Source organism: Onychomys torridus, chromosome 4, assembly GCF_903995425.1.
Source record: "Onychomys torridus chromosome 4, mOncTor1.1, whole genome shotgun sequence".
NCBI lineage: Eukaryota > Metazoa > Chordata > Mammalia > Rodentia > Cricetidae > Onychomys > Onychomys torridus.
The window spans coordinates 39419701-39442565 of NC_050446.1; the positions used below are offsets into that span (position 1 = coordinate 39419701).

General features: G+C 37.0%; 1 protein-coding gene across 1 annotated transcript; it reads right to left on the reverse strand.

The window, feature by feature from the left end:
* Positions 1 to 3499: 3499 nt before the first annotated feature.
* Positions 3500 to 12890, reverse strand: Gcg (glucagon). The gene is made up of 6 exons (XM_036183017.1): positions 12809 to 12890; positions 9684 to 9788; positions 7644 to 7805; positions 5893 to 6030; positions 4833 to 4973; positions 3500 to 3943 (listed from the first exon to the last, which is right to left on the reverse strand). Exons 2-6 carry the CDS (start codon positions 9773 to 9775, stop codon positions 3937 to 3939), a joined length of 540 nt encoding a protein of 179 aa, XP_036038910.1. The 5' UTR covers positions 9776 to 9788; positions 12809 to 12890; the 3' UTR covers positions 3500 to 3936.
* Between the last annotated feature and the right edge of the window lie 9975 nt (positions 12891 to 22865).

Genomic DNA, 22865 nt, shown 5'->3' on the forward strand with positions numbered 1-22865 from the left:
TATAAAAGCATTTTTTATTGATAGCATGATTCTTTTTGGTCATGAAATACTATTTTTAATATACAGTTGTATTTACTATTTTAATTTAATTGCATCAATTTCATGAATCAAGTTCATTTAGAAAATTAAAGCACAATTTGTTCTTACATTTTGGTATTGACATTATACTCATTTTAGGAAATGAATACTTTTTATTTTTTTGTATTCTAGACAAGCTTAATTATGATTGAGTTATCTGATATTCAAGATTAAAAATAAATTACTGTTAAATCATTTGGACATTTTCATCATTTCTCCACAGAGACAGTACCTTGCCCTTGGATAGCTTCAAACTATGCAGTATTTCTGCCTCAGCTTACCATGTGCTGGGATTGCAAGCATGAGACACAGTGCCTAGGGGAGAGGTTTTTATTTTTTATTTTTTTAGTAGAAAATGAACAGTTTAGATTGCTCCTCTATATTTGGGGCAATATTGGCAAATTATATTTTCCTATAAAGATTGTTTTTCATTCTAAATTTTTTAAGTGGAGCTGGAGATGTAGCTCAGCTGTAGAGTAGAACCCTGTGTTCCATTCTGAGCATGTCATAAATCAGGCGTGGGGGCTCACACCTGTAATTCAGGCACCCTGGGGTTAAATGTAGGAGGGTCAAAAGTTCAAGGGCATCCTTGGCTAAACAGAGAATTTTAGGCCAGCCTGAGTTTCAGGAGACTCCAAATTTAAAAAAAAAAGTGTCATTTACTTGGGGCTGGGGGTGTAGTTCAGTAGGAAAACTGCTTGCCCAGCTTGCATGAAGCCCCAAGTTTGTCCAAGCACCTTATTATCTGGGTAAGATGGCACATGCTCGTAACCCCAGCATTTTGGAGACAGAGACAAGAGGAGCAGAAGACCCAGGACATTCTCAGCTACATACAGTTTGAGGCCAGCCTGGGATACATGAGTTCCAGTCTTAAAACAAGAGCCAACTTTTAAAATATATTGATATCGAGTTGTTCAATTAAATCTAAAATTTGAAAACAAAAAAATGATTTTCTTGGATAATTATTTCCCAACTGTTACTTTTCTTTCTGTATTTGACCCCTCTCCTTTAAAAAAAAAAAAAAAAAGATGGGGGTTGAGGTGAGGTGGGTGGCTTCAGGTGTTGGTCTAGTTTGATGAATATTCCCTTCAAAGTTAATTCCCTAGAAGAGTTAATCATGGGCTGTATTTGTTTTCTGTATCACTGTTTTGCTTTTGTCTTTATTAACACATTCATTTTTATCTTTCATTTCTTTTTAGTTTTAGTTTTTTTCCCAGCCCCTTGGAATGTGTTCTTCATCTGCTTGTTTCAAGAGCTGTCTAATATCATTTATTTGAGTGCACAGGTACAAAGTCTTTTTAAAGAGATGCTTCTTTCTAGCTGTCAATGTATTTCATTGTCCTTCGAGAGCACTGTGTAACTGCAGAGGCTTCCTTTTGGTTTTACTCTGTGTGGGGGCAACTTTTGTGTGTGTTCCATTGAATTCGTATGGAGCATGCATCTTTTCTATCAGAATTCATAGTTCAGTCTAGACCTATAAAATCTTACTGATTACATTGCTTATTTCTTCTGTTTCTTAATTCTTGCTCATCTTAGACCAAAAAGTATAGGCATCTATAATTGTGGCGTCTCAGATTTTATCCTCAAATCCGTACATAAGATGTGAAAAAGGTACAATTAGATGCATAGATATTAATAACTGTCTGAATTTTCATTACAAATCATAGCAGCATTTTGACGTGCCTTCTATCCCTTCTTTCTTCTTCAGTCACATTTGTCTGATGCTGAGAGAATTTCTGTGTTATTTTATACAGACACATAATGACTGATGTATTCACTTTCTTTTTGTACTATATGACTTGTTGATTTCTTTTCTGTTGTGCTTTATTAAATACCTCGGGATCTTAAGAGCTGAGCTGTATTATTTGGTTTTGATTGCTTGTCGTCTTTTGGGCTTGACTCCTGTTGATCTTCGAGCTGTTTTCTTCTTTTTTTTTACTCTAGCCTCGTGTCAATGCTCATTATGAGCACCCCCCACCCCTTGTAAGGGTGTATTCTTTGGTTCTGAAGGCTGTTACCTAACTAGAACATACACAAAGATGCTCTCTGGGGTTTGGAGAGCATTTATGTTTAGTGTATAACACTATTCTTTTTATACAACACCCCCCCCCAACACACACACATTTTACATGGAGCATATTAGATCACCTGTGATTACACAGGTATGTAACTCAATAATCTGCATGAAAGAAAACATGATGTCGTCATTGAATTGCCTTGAGCTCCTTTTGCTAGAACTGGGGAAACCATCATTCATCTCTTATCAGTTGAATACCTTCACCACCAACACAGACATCTTCTATTAAACAAACAAGCATGAAAACTAACAGAAACCCAACTTTGGGAATGTGATTATATAGCTTGTGAGCCTCTCACTGTGAGATGCTTTGGAGGAGAAAGTGGTGGTTTTGGTTTTGGAGAAGCCGACAGACAAAGGCAGTTTCCTGCCTGTGCTGAGCACTTTACATGACAACCATTTTAGGATTCTATTGTTACTGAGGCTTCATTGTAAAGAAATACAGAGAGTTGAAAAATGGAGATATGACAATGCTCAGATTGCTTTCATTTTATTTTTTTTTTTCACATGAGAAACTTGAACCCAAAGGAGTTAAATGGCTTCTTGGGATCTTTCTGCCAGCTCTAACCTCACTCGGATAACTGTGGCCTTACACCTTCTAAGTCAGGAGAAATTTTCTATTATGTATCATGTGAGTGAGTTAGTGAGTGAGTGAGTGAGTGAGTGAGTGAGTGAATGTTAGAGGTTTCACTCCAGCTCCACAGCTGCAGTTACCCACGAAATTATAAACTTTGGAATCTTATTACTGCGTAAGTCTACCACACTGCAGTGCTACAGAGAAGGAGAAATAGAGGTTGCCATGGTGCGACACGAGCAGAGGAAAGCTCAGGCTTGCCACTCAACACCAGGCTCAATTAAGAGCGGACCATAGTAGAACCACGAGAGCAGGATACGGGATATTATGGGAAAAGTCAGATGTCTGCTGGCATCAGGTAGACAGGTGCATAAGTGGGCCACAGGCCAGTGCCTAGATGTGTGAACATACAGGCAGGGTAGACGAGCATAAGCAGTTATGTGTTGAGGTGTGCATGTGTGTGTAAAGGCATACTATTGAACTGGGAGGCACCTGGCTTTCAAAAGTGGATGCAATTATTTGGCTCCAGGAAAGATTTGAATTTTGAGTCTTATGCTGCGTGATAACATTTTTATTGGAATAAAACATAAATAATTGTTTTCTATGACAGATTGGTTGTTCAGTGTTAGCACAACACAGTAGAATGCTGTACAGTCATTCAAAACATGGAATTGTGTCTTTACTGTAAATTTGAGTTACGGGCCACCAGCTGAGGAAGAATGGGCTCTTGGAAAGGGGGCGGGGCTTACAAAGAGGAAGGACACAACAGTAAAGGCTGGACTTTTTATTTGAATCTATCCTTGATACATTGAAAGCTGAGTGCATTTATGATAAAGGACTCAAGGAAGAAGTTCTCTCTCCAGGTTCGCCACTGTGGCTACCAGGTTGTCATGTCTTCTGTTATTACAATGCAGGTGTTGTGACTGTAAAAATTTACAACTTATATCACAGAAGGATAATCTCACTGAAAATGAGAAGAAAATATGAGAATCCAGCATTTTCATACTATAAGGTTGTTATTTTATCCACATCCTGGAAATACTTTATTTCATTTACAATCTTTTGGCTACACAACGCTAAAGGGAAATGTGTTCACATGCAAAGCAATACGGCTTAGGATATAGCTCTTAAATGTATAGAACTTAAAATCTACATCCCAGGTGACTGGCGGGAGATGTTGTGAAGACGGTTGTGAATGGTGACGAACTTATTTCCTATGGAAAAAAATGTAAAAAGGATTACTTATTTAGAATAATTATAACAACCACATGATATAATTAATATATTCAGGAGACATTTCAATGTCACTTAATAAAAATTGTTTACCCATCTTTCTACCAGCTAATTCCTCAGTGTTTTTAGTTGAATTCATTTTCATTTAAGGATGATTTATTTAAAATATACCAAAAACATGTATTTGTAAATAATTATGAAAATTAAGATCTAGTAATAAATGACATTTTGATTTAATTTTTATTGTGCCTTTATCTCTTTCCTGTTTTTTTTTTTTTTTCTTTTTCAGTGCTGGAGATTGAGTCCAAGACCCTGTATATGCTAGGCAAGCACTGTACCACTAAACTATATCCTGGTACATAGCTCTGCTTTTAAATTAAGTAAATAATGCCACATATAATGACATTTCCCCTGTGTGTTAAAATCATAGCATTTTAATGTGGTATTAATATGTAATGACTTAATTCTTCTCCATATTTCATTCATATTGATGTTGCTAGTGTTTGTCTATCACAGATAGCCAGTGAATGCTTTGTGAGTGAATAAGTGGATGGAAACTTTAAGGAATTTTTTTGTTTGTTTGTTTTTTCGAGATAGGGTTTCCCTGTGTAGCTTTGTGCCTTTCCTGGATGTCACTCTGTAGACCAGGCTGGCCTTGAACTCACAGGGATCCGCCGGGCTCTGCCTCCTCAGTGCTGGGATTACAGGCATGCGCCACCACTGCCCGGCCGATGGTGTACTCTTAAGTGACTTCAACACTCATCCTATTTATTACCCAAGACACTTCTGCACACCAGGACAGCTAATGGCTGTGTGACTTACATTTATGAAAGTCTTGATACATTTCAGAATTAACTGCAAAGTGCTTACTTGTCAGTGATTTTGGTTTGAATCAGCCAGTTGATGAAGTCCCTGGTGGCAAGATTATCAAGAATTGTGTTCATCTCATCAGAGAAGGAGCCATCAGCATGTCTGCGGCCTTCTTCAACAATCTTCACCTCTTCTGGGAAGCTAAGAAAAAGGAGGGTTGAAGTCAGGGTTTGATTATCTTAAATAAGTTCTTGCAGATTGCTGATCATTGGTGACGTACGAGAGCTGTATAGAAAACAGTTCAGGACTTTGACTAAACCCCTCATATAATCCCACACAAAGTTAGAAGGTTTTGGGTCTTGGCCCTGAAACCAAACTTGTGCAGCTTCATGCTTTTTTTCAACCATTCATATTGCCTTAAATATTTTAGTTAGTTGGCAACACAGACATTGTTATTTAAACTATTCATTTTTCTGAAATTCAGCACAACTGCATTGTACCCTATTATGCCGGTGACTGTGAAAGCAGTCTTGAAAAATGTAGAAGGAAGGGATTAAAACTTCATCTGTTGTTGTATTTTCCCCCACAAATTTGCCACAGTGGAATTTTGGGTATCCCATTATAGACATCCAACAAGTTGTACCATTGGGTTTGCAGGCATGATGGTTAGTGCTTACACGTAAGCCTCTTACCCATTTCAATCTTTCTCAGCAAGCAGGAATTAACTCTGCTGAAAAATCAGAGTTGAACATAATTTTTCTCCCATTTCCATTTCAAATGCAAATCAAAATGGTCACAAGAAAATGAGATGCTTCAGGAATACATATGGTTAAAATCTAAGCAAGTTACTAAAGAACTTGTTCTTATTACTCACCATGAACATTGTATGGCCAGCTGTATGATGGCCGCATAAAAGCTAAATACACAGTTAGATGTGGTTAATGTCTCTACATGTTTTAATATTTCTATCACATGACTATTAGCTAAACAAATTTGGAACTTCAGACTATGGCCATTTTATTAAATATTGAAATGTTCTTAAGTTTTCAATAGAGTTTTTTGTTGTTGTTGTTTTAGTCTACTTCAAGGAAAAACATCAGGTAAGTAACCCCAGACTCACTCTCGCCTTCCTCTGCCTTTCACCAGCCAAGCAATGAATTCCTTTGCCGCCTGGCCCTCCAAGTAAGAACTCACATCGCTGGTAAAGGTCCCTTCAGCATGTCTCTCAAACTCATCATGACGTTTGGCAATGTTGTTCCTGAAAGAAATGTGGAGGTTAAGTTGAAGCTTTGTCTCTTGGGCAGTGTGGTCTTCCTTGGTAAGCGGTGGGAACTTCAGGCTTGGGTCTGAGTGGTGAGACAGCTGAGGAGTTCGGAAGGTGAGGGTGACTAGATGATTATTCTGAAGTTACATCCATGGTCTAGATTGAAAATTGGTGGGAAAAGGCTAACAACATTTTAAGAGGGACTGAAAAGTCCCTCCCTTTTCCAGGGTGCCATTTCGACCTTCTCTGCTTCCTCAGGTCATTGGCTGTTAAAGCATCATTTAGGTTTTACTTCATCCTCAGTACAGGTAGGCTGTCCACTAGGCCATGCTTTTAAAAACTCAGAGTAGGGACTGGATGATTAATGATCATCCAGTCAGAGTTAGTTAATGGATTCAAAGGAAAGCAAGCGATGATTTTGAATTATTATGAGAAGAACCATACGATAATGAATTAAAGAAAATACGTGAGCCTGTAGGAGAGAAGCAGAGGTGAGCTTTTATCCACAGCAAGTGTGTGCAGAAGACCCAGGGAGGGTGGTGGGTACAGAAGGAGCTGCTTGCAGCCCTGGCCATTTATCATCCTTGGAAGGTTCATCTTAGACTTAACAAACAGCTGAGATTACGGGTGGCCTTGTGTTAGTTTCCAATATTGCATCATTCCCACTCTAGAGGATGAGAACAATTGTTTTCAACTCTGTTAATTTGTGTTTTCTCACAGTTCACAGTCTTACCTCTAGTCATCAAGGGAGGGGACACTGTTGGCCCCCAGGCCTGCTCTGACCGCTATGGCCATCTTCCTTGCTGCTGAACTCTTCACTTGAAGGTTATCTGTGCCCTGTCACCTCTTCTCTTTCCCTCTTCCTCCCTGTTCATCTATGTCCTTTTCCTGATTTTTAGATTTCTTCAGCTACTTGGTATGCATAACTCCCTTTCCCAAGTGGGCCATCCTCCAAAGAAATTGTGAAATTCCACCATCTCTGTGAAACTCTTGTGGATAATTTTCTCCAGTAGCCTAGAAGTAGCAAAGCCCCCAACACCCCTCAAACAAATCCAACATTAAAATGTATGCCTTACGATGGGTTTGTGTTCCTGTTTGCCGCCTTCTCTCTGTATGCTCTGTGACTAGCTAGGCTGTAATTTTAAATGCATGTCTTGGATTTTATTTTACAAGAGAAAGAATGCATCTATTTTCGTGCTTTACCAATGATCAGCTCAGCTATGGGTTAATCTTAATGTGATCATAGTTATTGGCTTGAACCCCACAAAGGCATGTTGAATTTGCTCTAAGTTTTAGTAAGAACTTAATTTCCAACCTAGCAGGTCTCCAAAACTTAGTTTTCAATCTTCAGGTAAAATAGATGAGAGGAAATATTACTAAGATTAGTGTTTGTTTAAAAATAATAATAAAAAAGACTATGTCACACTGGTGTGTGGATAAGAAATTTGAGGAGGTGAATAATGAGAGCTGAAATAAAGGGTAGCACCCCTAATTTCAAAATCATCCAAATTGAATAAGCCCATTTGATGATCATGATAACCTAAGAGTTAGGAGAATGTTTTGTTGTGCATCTGTCTACAATATGGAGAACGGGTTGAGACTCTTACCTGTTCCTCTTGGTGTTCATCAACCACTGCACGAAATCTTGGGCACGACGGGAGTCCAGGTATTTGCTGTAGTCGCTGGTGAATGTGCCCTGTGAATGGCGTTTGTCTTCACTGATCTGATCAGGGTCCTCCAGTGGGTCTGTCTGGGTAGCTGAGAATGATCTGCAAGCAACAGTGATTAATTATAAATAATAACAGTCCAGGAGCAAATTCCCTAAGGGTAAATACTCCAAGGCACATACTCCCTGAATGCATACTCTATATGCAGACTAATTGAGAAGACCCCTCACTACAAAATAGAAGGCTTCATGCTGTTGTTTCTGCAGACTCCTTAGACCCCAAGGGGCTTGGAAGGGTTCTTAGAAGGACGTCAGCTGGTCATGGGAACAGCTTTAGAGTATTGGAAGATACTCCTGAATTCTAGCAACAGGTTTCTCCAAAGTTTTCTAAAACAGGGTGAAATAAATCTTTTCAACTAATTAATCTACTCATGATTATGCTAATATGACAGAGAAGAGCAGTGACTTGAATATTTTAAAAGTTTAAGAATCCCAAATCATTTGTTTGGGCAGAAGATCTATGCCCCTAATTTTGTCTTGCACATACTAATGTTAAAAAAAAAATAGCTCAATTACTTAGTTATACGGTAGCTAAAGATTGGAGAAAGGGACAGAAAACACCATCTGCTAGTTTGAAAATTCCTGGTGGATATTCCTATGTAGCTGGTTGGCATGGTAAATATACAGGAATATCAGTGTAATAACCACAAATTATATACTATTTTTACTCATTAAATTAAAATTACTAAATATTAGAAAGGATAAAATATTTTCCTACTGCTAATGGGAGAGGGCATGAACTTCCAGAACTTTTCTAGAAGGCAAATCAGCAAGAGTTTTGTACAAGCTCTAGTTTAAAATCATCAACCTTTGACACAGTAATCTCATTGCTGGAGATTCACCCCAGAAAATACTAAGAAATGTGAGGCAAAGTGTATGTGGACACATCTCACTTGTAATATCCTTCATGGGCAAATTTTAAGACTTCTTAAATGACCACTAGAAGAGGAACATATAAATAAATATTATATATTTATGAGGTGAAAAGTATGCAACTCTTATATATCATATATGTAACAAATATTATAATAAAGAGAAAGTTAATACAATTTCAAGAGAAAAACATGATTGATGGCTATATAAGCTGAGAGATATTTGTATAGTTTGCACAGATAGTGGAGAGGGATTTGGGAAAATGGCAGGGAGAAACTAATACAATGCTCTGAGCTGGCTGTTTGGAACCTTGGGCTTACACAGGGACACATGCTCAGCCTGGAAGGAGGGGACAGGACCTGCCTGTACTGAATCCACCAGGTTTAAATGAATCCCCAGGGGTGTCTTGGTCCTGGAGGACATGGGAATGGAGGGGAAGGTGGGAGCAGGGGCGGGAGGGGAGAGGACAGGAGAACCCATGGCTGATGTATAAAATTAAAACACATAATAAAAAAATGAAAAATAAATAAATGGTACAGGAAAAAAAAAGAAAAATATATTTTAAAAGTTTTTGAAATGCAGGAAAGCAACACAACATTTTTATATATTTTGAATTGTTTTCTTTGGGTAGTAGAAATTTGAATCCTTAAAATTTTTTGCATATTTTTAACATTTGATATCTTAGACACGCATGCTTTCTGTAATTAGCAAAAATGATGTTATTTTTAAAGGCATAAAAAGGAACTTGAGTTGAAATAGTTAAATCAATGTAGTTTGTCATGTGTGAGTAATGAGTGGATACACCACATTTGAAGAATCCTAAGGACTATAGTTTGCCATTTTCATGGTTTACACCCTTTGTTGGTGAATATACACCCTGCTTCGTATTCCAGAAGAGCCCACCTTTATCACCACTGTACTTTCAACATCTGAAAACTGTGCAGGGAGAGCATACCTTCAAACCGCTGAGACCCTACTCAACAGTCACCGTTCTCCAAACTTTATTCTAACCACATTGACAGGCTAGGAAGAGTCTGTAGGTTAGTACCTGGGTTTCTCCTCTGTGTCCTGAAGGGAATGCTGCCAGCTGCCTTGCACCAGCATTATAAAAATTCCAGCCACAATGTAAATGGTCTTCATGTTTTTTTTCTGCCTGTTGGAGCACAGAGTAGGGGGTAGGGGAGTGACAGGGGAGCAGGCAGTCCAAATGAGTTCAATTTTGACTAAGTAAATATTATATACAGACAGAGGTGTACTTGTCAATTTTATTCTGCTTCTAGTTACAATTCCACCTTAATTTCAAGTAGAATACATCTCTCCATGAATTTTGATAAGCAAAAAATAACACAAAGGATATGTTCTACTATTAGGCATTTCATTAATGTAGGACAGTCCTGTTAATGTTTAGAAGGCTCATTTTCAGACTTGAAATAAAAGTGTCCACAATAAACATTTAAAATACTCTCTGAGGATGATATGCTGCATATGGTTATCCTGAGTGGCACCTTATCCATAACGCCACCCCCTTCACTATCAGTCTGGCTTTCAATTAATCGTCCTTCACTTCCAAGCATTTACATTATACTGCATTTCAACCATCTTAAAGCTGCCTCGGGCTACAACTTGGCATACCAGCTGTCGGTTCAGATGTATTATTCATTTATATTTTAAATAGTGTAACTTGGTCTAGACTTTGTAATTATAAAGCGGCCAACAGATTTGAGGTATTTTAGGGTGCTTTGACCTGTTCTAAATTAAAGGAAAAAATCATTTTAAAGACAAGCAATTTGCAATAAGAACTAATGCTCTTGGCAACTTGAACAATCACAACTAAGAAATTAAAGATTGGAATCCTAGGGAAAATTAGTGCTTGCTTTTGAAGTCCCAGAAGTCCCTGGGTTGTCTGGTAATTAGACTCAGTCTAGGAAATGACATTTCCTATTAATGACACTATAGGTCTATCTGTAGCATACACCTGGTTTCTTGTCTGTTTGTCAAAAACAGATACCCTGTGAAAACATAAGATACCAAGTGTGTGATGATGAGGGTGGAGACCCATATGAATGTGGGCCAGGATGCCTCTATGGATGGAGTGAGCTCTCCTGCTTTCTGAATTGAAACTTTGAGTCCACTATGTGTCAAGGGCTGCTCTCTGCCACTTTCCAACTCCAACGTTTTATTTTTGAGAAATGAGAATTTCAGCCCAAGTTTCATATGTTTCTCCATAAATAAATTAAATGAGTATATTTAGCAAATGGCATTTGGTTTGGAATAAGGATTTTTACAAATATTATCATTTTAAAACATCAATCTTTTCTCTAGCATCTCAGCCATATTTACTATCTGTTTTTGGCAGTAAAACTGAAATTGTCATACCTGCAGTGGTCATGTTCTGAAATAATAAGCCTTCATAGATTAACTGGCCAATCAGACAAAGCAACGTAATAGAAATTATACATTCATACTTCTTGGTCATCAGCATCAAATTGCTACTTTGACACATTTCTGTGCTTTAGTGTAACTACCTGGCAAGCTTTTGCAAGTCTGTTATATTTTCAGGTAATGACTTTGATTGTACCTCTCACAGGTAATATCTTTTTATAATATTGAAGAGCTAAGGCAAAGACTTCCCTTTAGGATTATAACACCATCGGAGAGCCTTTGTAAAAGACTGAACAATGCCAATTTAGTCCTAGATAAATCCTTCAACCCAAAGTCCCTGAAGGTTATGTGATGTCCCGAGTCATCTTTATCAGGGGTAGACTTAGAGCAGGTAACATTGTGAGAACATGTGTCTTCTAAGGCAACCCAAAGAGGTCCTTGATATAACTCACTTTTTGAAAGTTAACAAAATTGTGAAGAGACATAATATAATTAATTCATTGTTTTAATACTATTGAGAAGTAAATATATTATTTTAACATCAAAATTTTATTCAGTAAGGAATTTGCAGTTACTTCCCTCCTTTTGTAGCTGGTGTAAGGAGAGAGTATGGGATTTGTGAAAGAACAAACAACAACAACAACAACAAACTACCACAATTTTCCAATTAGAATTAACAGGAGACTATAGACACAGTACTACCCCCTGTGTAAAAAAGTCTTAGAAAAAATCTGAGATGTAGTAAAGTAGAGATTATATTATTTTCCTAAAGTAGAGTGGTGTTGTAGGGCACATAAATACTTTCTACTTTCTTTCATAAGGAGCCCCTAGAGTATATTGAAACACCCTCACCGGGTGGCAGAGCCAGACGGATCTCTGTGAGTTCGAGGCCAGCCTGGTCTCCAAAGCGAATTCCAGGAAAGGCGCAAAGCTTACACAGAGAAACCCTGTCTCGAAAAACAAAAAAAAAAAACAAAATGAAAAAAAGCAACACCCTCTTCTTGATGGCTGACTCTGTTGCTGGTGTTTGTGAAATGGAGCTTTCTTTTTCATGAAGTCAAATAGATACTTCAGAATATATGATTTGTCTTTCTAAAGACATATACACGATTCCATTCCAGATGTAGCTACTGTGGATTTTATTTATAAGTATTGGTCCTCAATATGGTGTAAATAGCTGTTAGTTAATAACTCATATGAAGAAGTCCCCAGGCACCAAGGATGCTTATTCTTTGCACCAAGGATACTAGCTTTTATTTACAAAGGGTTGATGCACAGGCTTTGATATTTTGAAGCATTTATTAGAGATTTGGATATTTGAATGATGATATTAAATATCTTCTTTTCAAAAACAGAACTTTTAATTGATACAGAAAATTGCTGTTGTAATCTCATACTGCACACTTTCCTTGTGAAATTAAAAAGCCCCTTCTGTTCAAAGTAGCACGTGCATCTATCAAATCCAAGGAAAAAAATATTTATTTATTTTTTTCAGAGTGTTTACTTATTTGAACATGCTGTTCTCATTGTAACGAATGCATTGGTCTGAATCCTTGTTTTTCTTCCTATTTTATGATTGTATTACATTATTTTCCTAAGGAATTTGCGAAATCATTATGTTAAAAGTAGTTATAAATCTAGTCAATAGTATTTTTATCTAAATTGTGTCCTTCATACTCCTATCAAGTAAAAGACGAAAAAGCATTATTTTAATTTATAATACTTAAAATACTGAACTGCCCAACCCCCTCCGAACAGGCTTTCCTAACGGGCGCACAGTGTGCCTCTTACCTTGTGTGACTGAGCTGAGAGCAGGTGCAGACCGAGGGAGCCCACTTGGGAACTCTGGATGTGTTCTGTGCCCAAGCTCTGCACTTCTGCACCAGGATGCTGTGTTTTATATATTCTCCAGGCTGTTTAGCCTCGCAGATATTACGCTGACAATATAAATTTCTCATCTGTAAATAATGGGGTTTTGTTCAAATGATTTCACCCGCCCACTCACTTTGCTCATCTGCCTTCTGCGCTGACACTGGGACGAGACCTCAGAGCCCCGGAAACTTTGTATTTACTCTTGTGCCTTCTGTTTGGGGATGGAAAGGGCAGTTTAGAAAGCCACCCTCCAATCTCCGTCAGGCGTGAAAACACACTTACGTTCTCTGCAGTGAATTTTGACGTCAAATGAGCCGAGTCTCATTTGAGGGTCTTGTAGTCCCGTCATTGACTATCCGACCGTCGTGAGTTCCTGAATATCTGATTGATCATTCATCTAGGCAAACAAATAACTCACTAGCACACACTTATCAATAAACCACTCATCCACTTCATATGGAATAAATTTGTACTCTTTTTGTGTGGAGTTTTAAAATGTCAATTAAAATGTAATGCACACCATATTCATGAGAATACCCAAGGTACATGATGCTGATATCAAAGGGTCTAGTGTTTCTTTTTCATCCTGTGAAAAAGTTTTAAATCCAATTTTATAGAGAAGAGGTGGGGCACTAGAATACAAAAGAAAGACATGTGAGGAAAACTATTGAGATGGGATACATGCTGTCACAGTTTCTAACTTCCGATATGTATATAGGTCCTTACTAATTATAGTACATAGCAGATACAATTCTGGTCATTTCAACAGAAGGAAATAGAAAATGGAAAATAACCAGGATGTACTAACAGACAGCATGATACTCCTGTGATCATAAATAGATTTTCCTTCTGCTGTCATCAATAAGCTGTGTGACTTTGGACAAGCCACACATCCTCTTTGTGACTCCATTGCTGACTTCTAAGAAGAGAGCATGGGTTAAACATTTCTTTAAAGTGAAACTTACATTCCATATGACAATATCATCATAGCATTTCCCAACTAGATCTCAGTATCCAAATGTGTCAACTCCATGGTATGATTGATGATTTATGTGAAAATAGACCACTGAAGAAACTGCAGAAGTACTCCGGATGAACTTAACTCTTCAGTAAGTCTATTAAGTTAATGGGTAGATGTAGTTATACATTAGGAAACAGGTATCAGTTTCCATGTCAGTTGGGAGACCTTACTGAAGGGTTTTGTGCTAGTCATTATTGATGATATATATCCCTGGTACCTAGAGTGGCATCCAAGTATTAACACACATGAGACCTTATTAACAATGGAAAATCCCATGGCCCAGATCTGATTTACAGAGTCAGAATCTGCATTTTATCAAGCCCTCCCTCCCAGCTTAACTCTGAACAGGTTAAGGTGAAAAGCACAGCTGAAAAAATTATCTGTCTCCCTTTCTCCTGGGTCCTGCTGGTGTCATGATCCAAGGACAGCTCTTCGCAGAACCAGCAGATGGGGTCAAAGAGCAGAGAATGGTGTCCAGCTCAAAGTGCAGCAGAAGGAAGACAAATGTAATAAGCTTGAAGGTGTGGAACAGTTTCGCACAGATTGAATTGCTCTTTATGACTACAACCTTCAGGCATATGACAGCCACACCTTTATTAAATGTTTCTGCTCCCTTTACTCTGTTGTCCATTTTCCTCCTCATTTTCTCTTCTCCTAATTTCTTTCTCTCTCTCTTTCCCTTTCAGATACTATCAGTTTGTGAAACACCTGTAAGGAGGGAGTTCTGCAAGATATCTAAAAGCCATAAATTCAGCACCAGAATCTTAGTAAAACCTCTCGGTATCTCACCGCACAGAGCTTCTCTTCTTTCCACCTTATTTGCCTTCTGTTATGTTAGAAGTAACATCCCCAGCTTCTTCCCCCCTCCCAGGACATTTCTCTAACTCTACTAATTCTGGCTCTTGGAGGCAAGGACAACATGAAGATAAGCCTTATGATAATTCAGGGGTGTTCTGTATAATACACTTCTCTTCCCCCACATGCTAGGAGGATCAAATCTGCTTCTTAAAAGTCATTGTGTTATGATGAAATGTGGGTGCTAAGACAATCATTACACTCAGTTTGAGTGTGCAGGTCCAATGGTAGCTTTAACATTGGCCTCTACTTGGCCTATAATTCCCATCATTACAATTGTCCAAATATTATGATGCCAGGCAGTGAAAGTGATAGGCATGTATGTATAAGATTAATATGAAAAACTTTGTCTCGAAGCAGGGTAGTTGTGTATTTGGGAGGGTGTTGTGTTCTATTAGGGATAGCGTGGAGTACCTTTGATTGCCAGTAGTAGAGATATGATTTGCCTTCCTGTAAGGTTGATTTTACTTATCTGTAATAAAATAAATGGTTCTGTTATAAAATATCATGAAAGATTTTTGCACCAGTGTTTAAGGTAAAACAAGGTACATAAATAGTGAAATTTTTCCTGAGGCTTAGTATAAAGGAAAACTTCTATGTGTTTTCAATCTATTCAGGTACACGGAACCACATGTTTAGAAGGCCCAGTGTTTGACTTAATCTCTCTGTTTCACTGTCTTGAGATTTTTATTAACAAGGTGCCACATTTTTATTTTGCACAAATTATGTAGCTGGTCCTGCTGAGGACTTCACTTCAGCCAAATGTCATGGAGGGTGTGAGGTTGCTGTGCATTGATTTTTGACAGCTCTTGAGGATACTGAGACTGAAATGTCTGGGAATGATTCATAATGCATTTTGGCAGCAAGTCTGCAGGAGGGAGGGTATATTGTATTGTTTGCCGAATACAATGTGTTATGACTCCTTTTGGGGGACAAGTTGTTAATGTTTAAAAAGTTATCAATGCCTATAGACTCTAGCCCAGCAAGATTAAAACACTATTTTGAAACTTAATTGCACTAATAATGCTTCATATACTTGTAATTATGTAGAGAAAGCTTTGTTGTAGTATTTTGCATAATCACAACATGTTAGCAATTATCTGAGGAGCTATCCATACAGCACCGTTTACAAACAATGCAGGCGGTCTTTGTTTATCAATGCAGAAAGACTCCGAGAGGTTGTTAATTGAAAAAGACAGAAGCATTGAAGAACCATATATCAGACTACATTTTTGTGTTACAAGGAGAGCAAATACATGTTTATTTACTCATAATTGCATTAATATTGGAAGAACACTCAAGCAACTGATGAAAGTTTACTTATCTGTAGAATGCAGTGTGGAGCTGTACAGTAGTCAGTGATAGGTAGGAAGAAGTCCTCTCAATACACGTCAGTTGTGATTCTTTCACTATTTGGTTCAAAAATAAAATTCAACTTACAGGGAGTACAACCACATTAGGAAGATGAAGGCTTGTAGTAAATGATCGAAGAAATCTTTTTAAATCTTAGTTATGAATTAAAATAATTGAAATACTCATTAGCAAGAAAAATAATTGATAAATTGTGACATAAATTCATACAGTTGAATATTATTAAAAACCAAGGCCCCAACAATGACTACACACAGTAATACAGATGAATTATACAGACAGTGTGCATTGTAAAAGAGGCTGGACACACAAAAGTAAGTGCCATCCTGTGTGGATCCAGATACGCAAGTTCAAAAACAGGCAAAACCAAAGTTTTAATAAAAGGCCCAAACTGTGGCCTTTTCTTGGAATAGGTCAGGAGAAATTACCTAGGATGGAACTTTCTGCTAAGAAAAAAAATATTTTTTATTGCAATAATTGTCAATTAAGATCCAAGCTAAAGTTAATGATTTCAAGTTTTGTAAATTTTACATCTATGTATATGTAAAGTGACTATTTTGGTGCAAAATATAATATTCATTCTAGCGGTCAGGACATAACACTAAGACAACATATTCCTTGAATTTATTTTCGTTTTCCACCTGAATCAATATAGACACTCAAATATATACAAAGGTGTGTCAGGTTTAGGTGTACAGATAACAACACTGAGAATGTTCAGATGGGTGATGAACATATGGGATGTATTATGTGGTTCTACTTAAGTAGCATATGCATGACATTTTCCATACCAAACAGTTAAAATAAAAATGATGATAGATGCTTGTTAGGAATGAGATATAAGCACCAATTCACCAATTGTTTTGGAAATTGAGAGCTTGCCCCCACCCCCTCAGTTACTGAGTACAAAGAAATGAAGGTAAATACATGAAGTTCAGAGGAACCTGGTAGCAAAGATCCCTATGTGGGTTAGAATGCTCTTCTCCATAGGAAAGGCTTTGTCAAAATAAGAATTAATGATTGAGAAAAAAGACTTATGTGTGATGTTTGAGGGAAATGTTTATGTCAATTGATTTGCTTTTAGATTCGAAGATTAAAAAAAAGATTGAAGGTCATGTAAAAACAATGAAAAATTTTAAAATCAGTTTGTAGAATATGATCATCAGATGCCCTTCACATCTTCATGAGTGATCTAATGGACTAAGGGATGACGGAACAGCGAAGGAAGAGCTTCCAAGGGGTTTCTACGTTAGCCAGAGGATGTGAGACATAACCTTCCTGAGAGATATTTAAGAATCAGTTCATGGCCATCCATCTGGAAAGATCTGGAGGATGCCTGTGGAGGAGGGGAAGATCCCTAATAAGATGGATGGACAGTTTCTTGCCCTGAGGCTCTGAGACCCTGTAGACAACTTACTTATGAGTCTGTGCAAGGGACCGTGTGGTATCAGTCGTTGATTTTATCTTTTGTAAGATCCCCTGTATAATGAGATGTTTAAAATTGTTCTAAGTTTCAGTTGTTATTTTTATTCCTAAGGGGAACAAGAAAGAAAGAAAATAAAAGTCACATTTGTACAAAAGAATCTTATTTCATAATGTATAAGCAGAATATATGTTTATGTGTATAAATACATATATATCATTGAATACATGTGCTATGCTGCTACTATTTTTTGCATATTGTAGCTATAAAAAAACAAACCATATGTCATTACATTTATCCAACCTCTTGCTCATCTGGAAAGATTTTTTTCTTCTTCAAGCTTCTCAGAGTCTTTAATGTGAACCAATTAAAACATTGTCATTTTCAAAGTCTTCTCAGAAAGGAAGTAACTTCAGCCATTAGAAAATTTAACATTTGAGATCTGAATACTAAAAACATGCAGAAAATGTAAAATGAAGTCATCAACACTGTTGTCTATTCATTGCGCTTTGTAATCAGCTTTGCCCCCGCCTGGGACTTGCTTAGCGTCGCCAAGTCACATGTAATCAGATGGATTGTGAAGACAGGACCGGCTTTCTGGTGCCACCAAAGTGATAAAACGATGGAGGATGTTGCGGAAATCCACAGAGCCCATTGCCTGGTTTGAAATGGAGCTTTGTTTATTTAAGTTTAATTTATCATTTAGTTATTTTATCTTTTCAAACCTAGAAAATGATTTTGTATGATTCCATTTCTCAGTGAACCCCCAAAGTCATTTGTTCTGTGGTCAATGGACCCTTCTTTGCTGCTGTGCTGCGGGGAACATATAGACTGATCTCTCTCCTCTTCCCATTTCCGTTTTAGTTAAAATCCCTTCCTTTTGATAGACCACAATAAGATATGAATTGTATGAATTGTTGGCTTTTTCTAAAGTTGAAGAGAAACTCTTTGCTTTCTCATCTATCTGGTCTGTAGTCATCACTAGCCTTTCCCATAAGCCCAGTCATTCTGAAACCAACAACTGTGACTATTCCATTTCTTTGTTACAGCTTCTAGGCATAAAGCATGACCAAAATAAAATGCTGCACTGAATATCTGAATGTATTGTTTGACTTATCAATTTTCAGCTAAGATTTTATTATACTCAATAAGTGTATCATATAGGACAGTTGACACTGATGAAAATTATTAAATAAAAATGATAAATTTGGAAGTACATTTGAGTGACTATTTTGGTGCAAAATATAATATTCATTCTAGTGGTCAGCACATAATACCAAGACAACATATTCCTTAATTTATTTTTGTTTTTCACCTGAATTAATATAGATGTTCAAATGTAGGCCAGGTCTTTTAACTCATAATAATTTGAATGGAATGTAAAATATTTTTCATTGACAAGGGCAGGCTTTTCTTTCAGTTCATGAATGAGAAGCAAAATCCCTAAGAATAGAAATAGCTGCCATTTATTCCATGTAGCCCTTAAGCCGCTTAGAATCTGTTCTAGGTCTAAATCTACTCACAGATGTCAGATAGCCAAGTGCAAGGTTTTAAAATGTTAAACAACGGCAACTGGGAAATGCGATTTGGTGTTTCTGAGAACACTTAAGGAATTGTCTAACCATTCTTGCCCTCAGAATATTGTTAGCATTCAAAGAAGCAAGGCTGAGCTCATCAGCAATCACTCTCTTGTCCTCTCTTTGAGCCCTTGACAACTGCCAATCTAAACTGTACATGTGTGTTCGATTATGCTTCACATTTCACAGCTACTAGAACCACTTTTACATGACCTGTACTGTCTGACTTCTTTTCCTTAAGGTTCATCCGTATTGCAGCAGGAACCAGTAATAATAATTCTTCTTCTCCTTCTCCTCTTCCTCCTCCTCCTCCTCCTCCTCCTTCTTTTTTAATGACTGAATAATACACCAGGGTATGCACAATATGGAGTTTCACTTGCTGATTTCTCATTTGATGGGCATTTGGATTGTTTCCACTGTTTTAACTATTATGAATAATGCCATTTTGAATATGTATGGACAAGATTTGGTATGGATATATCTTTAATTATTTTGTGAAAATAATTAGGAGCAGAATTTCTAGGTTATGTGGTCACTCAGGTTTTTGTTTGTTTGTTTTTGTTTTTGAAGCTGAGGATCGAACCCAGGGCCTTACACTTGCTAGGCAAGCGCTCTACCACTGAGCTAAATCCCCAACCCTGATCATTCAGTTTTTACCTTTCTGAGAAACTTCCAATTCCTTTCCCAAGTGACAGTGGAGGTTTCGTTTTTAGTTACCTAAATCACAATGTTTGGTACAACACTTGACTGATTTTTCTGTCTTCAACAGTTAAGGATTTCACAGAGGGCATTAGAAGCAATTAGGATTGGAATCCCAGCTTCTATGGTCTAGACTGAAGACAGATACAGTAAGGGGCAGGATGAGGTTGGGTATGCAGGGGTATCTTTGGAAGAGTATATGGGGAGCTGGAAGAGTATATTGCAGGGATCCAAAAAAGTGAGTTTATAAAACTTGCAACACTCAATTAATCTGACTGCACACAGAGTATGAAACATGAATGTTGGATGAAAAGAAATTGGGGTGAATTTTAGTTTCTTGTGAGCTTTATGCCAGTGGTTTTTAATCTCCTTTGGGGGTCACATATCAGATATCCTGCATATCAGATATTTACATTACTATTCATAACAGTAGCAAAATTACAGTTCTGAAGTAGCAACAAAATAATTTTATGGTTGGGAGTCACCACAACATGAGGAACTGTATTAAAGGGCTTGTTAGCATTAGGAAGGTTGGGAACCACCGCTTTAAGTAGAGGTATAGTTAAAGTAAGCAGAACTTAAATCTTAACTTTTCCTTTTATTGTATAGGAAAGTGGTTTCTGTTTGTTTGTTTTTCTGTTTGTAGACTGGCAAGAAGAATGGATCCAAATTGCTCCAAAGCATTAAAATGCCAAATACCCAGCAGCTGTCCAGAAGGAACTTTCTCCTATAGCAGACTCTCTGTTGTGCTGTTTACAGAGATGACCTGGAAGTTCTTGTGGATTGCTTATACTGAAGATTGAGACAATACAAAACAGAGCTTATTAAAGTTACATAGGTGAAATTTGCATAACAATTCTGCCCTCTAAAGTGAATAGAGCAATGGAGTTTATTGCTTTTAACCAACACATCTGCTCTCTGTCAACTCACAATGTTCCAAAATAAAAACTCACATCCAATAAACAGTTTTTCATTTCTTTTCCCTCCAAATGCTTTGACAACCACCTCTGAATTCTGTCTTTTTGAATTTACCTATTATAGGTATTCTGCATAAGTGAAATATACAAATAGCCTTTTGTTTAGCTTCTTTCATTTAGTATGTATCATTACTTATTCATATTGTGGCATGTGAAACTACTTTTATGCTTAAATAGTATTCTATTGTAATATATATATTACATATCAGTCTGCTCAGCCCTTAACCCATTGATTTGGTAAATATTTGGGATGTTTGTATCTATTGGCTATTATGGAGAATTCCACAGTAGTACTTAATTGGAGTTTTGATTTATATTTCTCTAACAGCTAAGTTTATTGAGGACTTTTATATTCTTTCTTTTAATAAAGGTTCATTGAAGACATTTGCCAATTTTAAAATTGTGCTCATCTTTTTGCTCTTGAATTCTAAGAGTTCTTTATGTGTGTGCATATATACATACATAGATATAAATACATGAATATATCTATAGAAGTTACACAAACACATAAACATGTATATAATAAGTGTTCAGATCTTTTCCAAACATGGACAACATTTTAATGAATAAATTATATATTTTTAAAAGGTATACTTGTTAGACATATAGTCATAGTTTCTATGACTTTATATATTTTCTGTGAAATATGACACAAGTATGATGTGAACATTGTTCTATTTACAATATTTAATATATATTGTAAAATTTGATAAATTCATAATTATTTTTTAAAATAAAACACAAATTAATAAGTAAAACTACATCCTGGATCTAATAGATTTTCCTAATGTGTTTTTCCTAGGACTTGACCTTTTCACTTAAGAAGATTAGGTAAATAATATTTTATGGCTCTTGATAATAAATGTTGAAGGTGCCTTGGCAACTTGTAGGTATGTATGACTTTTGTTAAAAAAAAAAAATTGATAGCTATTAACTAAAAAGGGATTCAGACCTGAAAGACATTTTTCCAGGGACTCTTGTGAAGTTTTATTTTTGTCTTTCTAAAAATAGAAATGGAATCTGAAGAAAAGAAACTTCAGCCTCACACACTCAGTGTTCTTTCTGACTGGAATCTGTTCTTTGACAGTCTGAGTGAGGTTGCCATGATGTACCCCATGCCAATTTGGGGACCATTCTTAAGTGATATCATGAAAGAATGCCCCCACCCTTTCCCCACCTCTATTTCCATGGTGATGGTATGGGAGTCGGCAGGAGAGCAGGCATAGGAGTATACAGCGCAGGGGCAATATTTGTTAGAACTCTGGAGTGAAGGAGAGATGGCAGGAAGATTGGAAAGCCAGCATCATCTTGAGTTAGGGCATGAATGAGATTTACATATAAGAAAGCTTGTCTGTGTCCACACACAGTTTTGCTGTGGTCAGAAACAAATTCCAGACCTTGCAATAACCACTCCATTACAGAGAAGTGTAAAGTTTCATTGTAAGATCAACCTATCCATCTTTATTGAGCCACTGCTTAATGACACTCTGTTGACGGTACTTAAGTTTTAACAATTGCTAATAAAGACCTTACAACTAAGGCTGTCCTCATGGAGACTCTAGATTCTTTTAATTTTCTATGTTGTGGAGAACTTCACACATCATCACTGCATCTGTATTACTCCGGCCCGTCTTCTTCTCAAACTCCTCCCCTGTATTGAGTGTCTGACTAATGACAATAATATGCAATCTGAAAAGGCTTTGCACTTCACTATTATTTTTCTAAAGTATCTAAAAAAGAGGCATTGACACTATCACATGACAACATGGGAGTAGTAGAGAGTTCATGGTCCCATAATAGACAAGTCTGTTACACATACTTTACTTTTTAGTCCCAAACACACATATAGTCTATACTTGAAAGAAATAAAACACACTATTATTTAAAGTAGAAACAGATACATGTGGGCCATTTAACAATCCACTCTTCTGGTTTCTCTTTTTGAAACTAGAAAGATCTGGAAGAGTCAGGCACATATTTTTGTACAGCAGCTGTGTGAGACCTCAGTTCTCATGCTGTTAGATGCTCTTCCTAGCTCATCAAGCTCCCAGCA

Excerpts from the sequence above, each read along its gene's own strand:
- Gcg (XM_036183017.1), bottom strand. The coding sequence starts at position 9,775 with ATGAAGACCATTTACATTGTGGCTGGAATTTTTATAATGCTGGTGCAA. Across the intron at positions 7,806-9,683 it reads GACACAGAGGAGAAACCCAG|ATCATTCTCAGCTACCCAGA; the intron begins GTACTAACCTAC and ends TGTTGCTTGCAG. Across the intron at positions 6,031-7,643 it reads ATGAACACCAAGAGGAACAG|GAACAACATTGCCAAACGTC; the intron begins GTAAGAGTCTCA and ends CATTTCTTTCAG.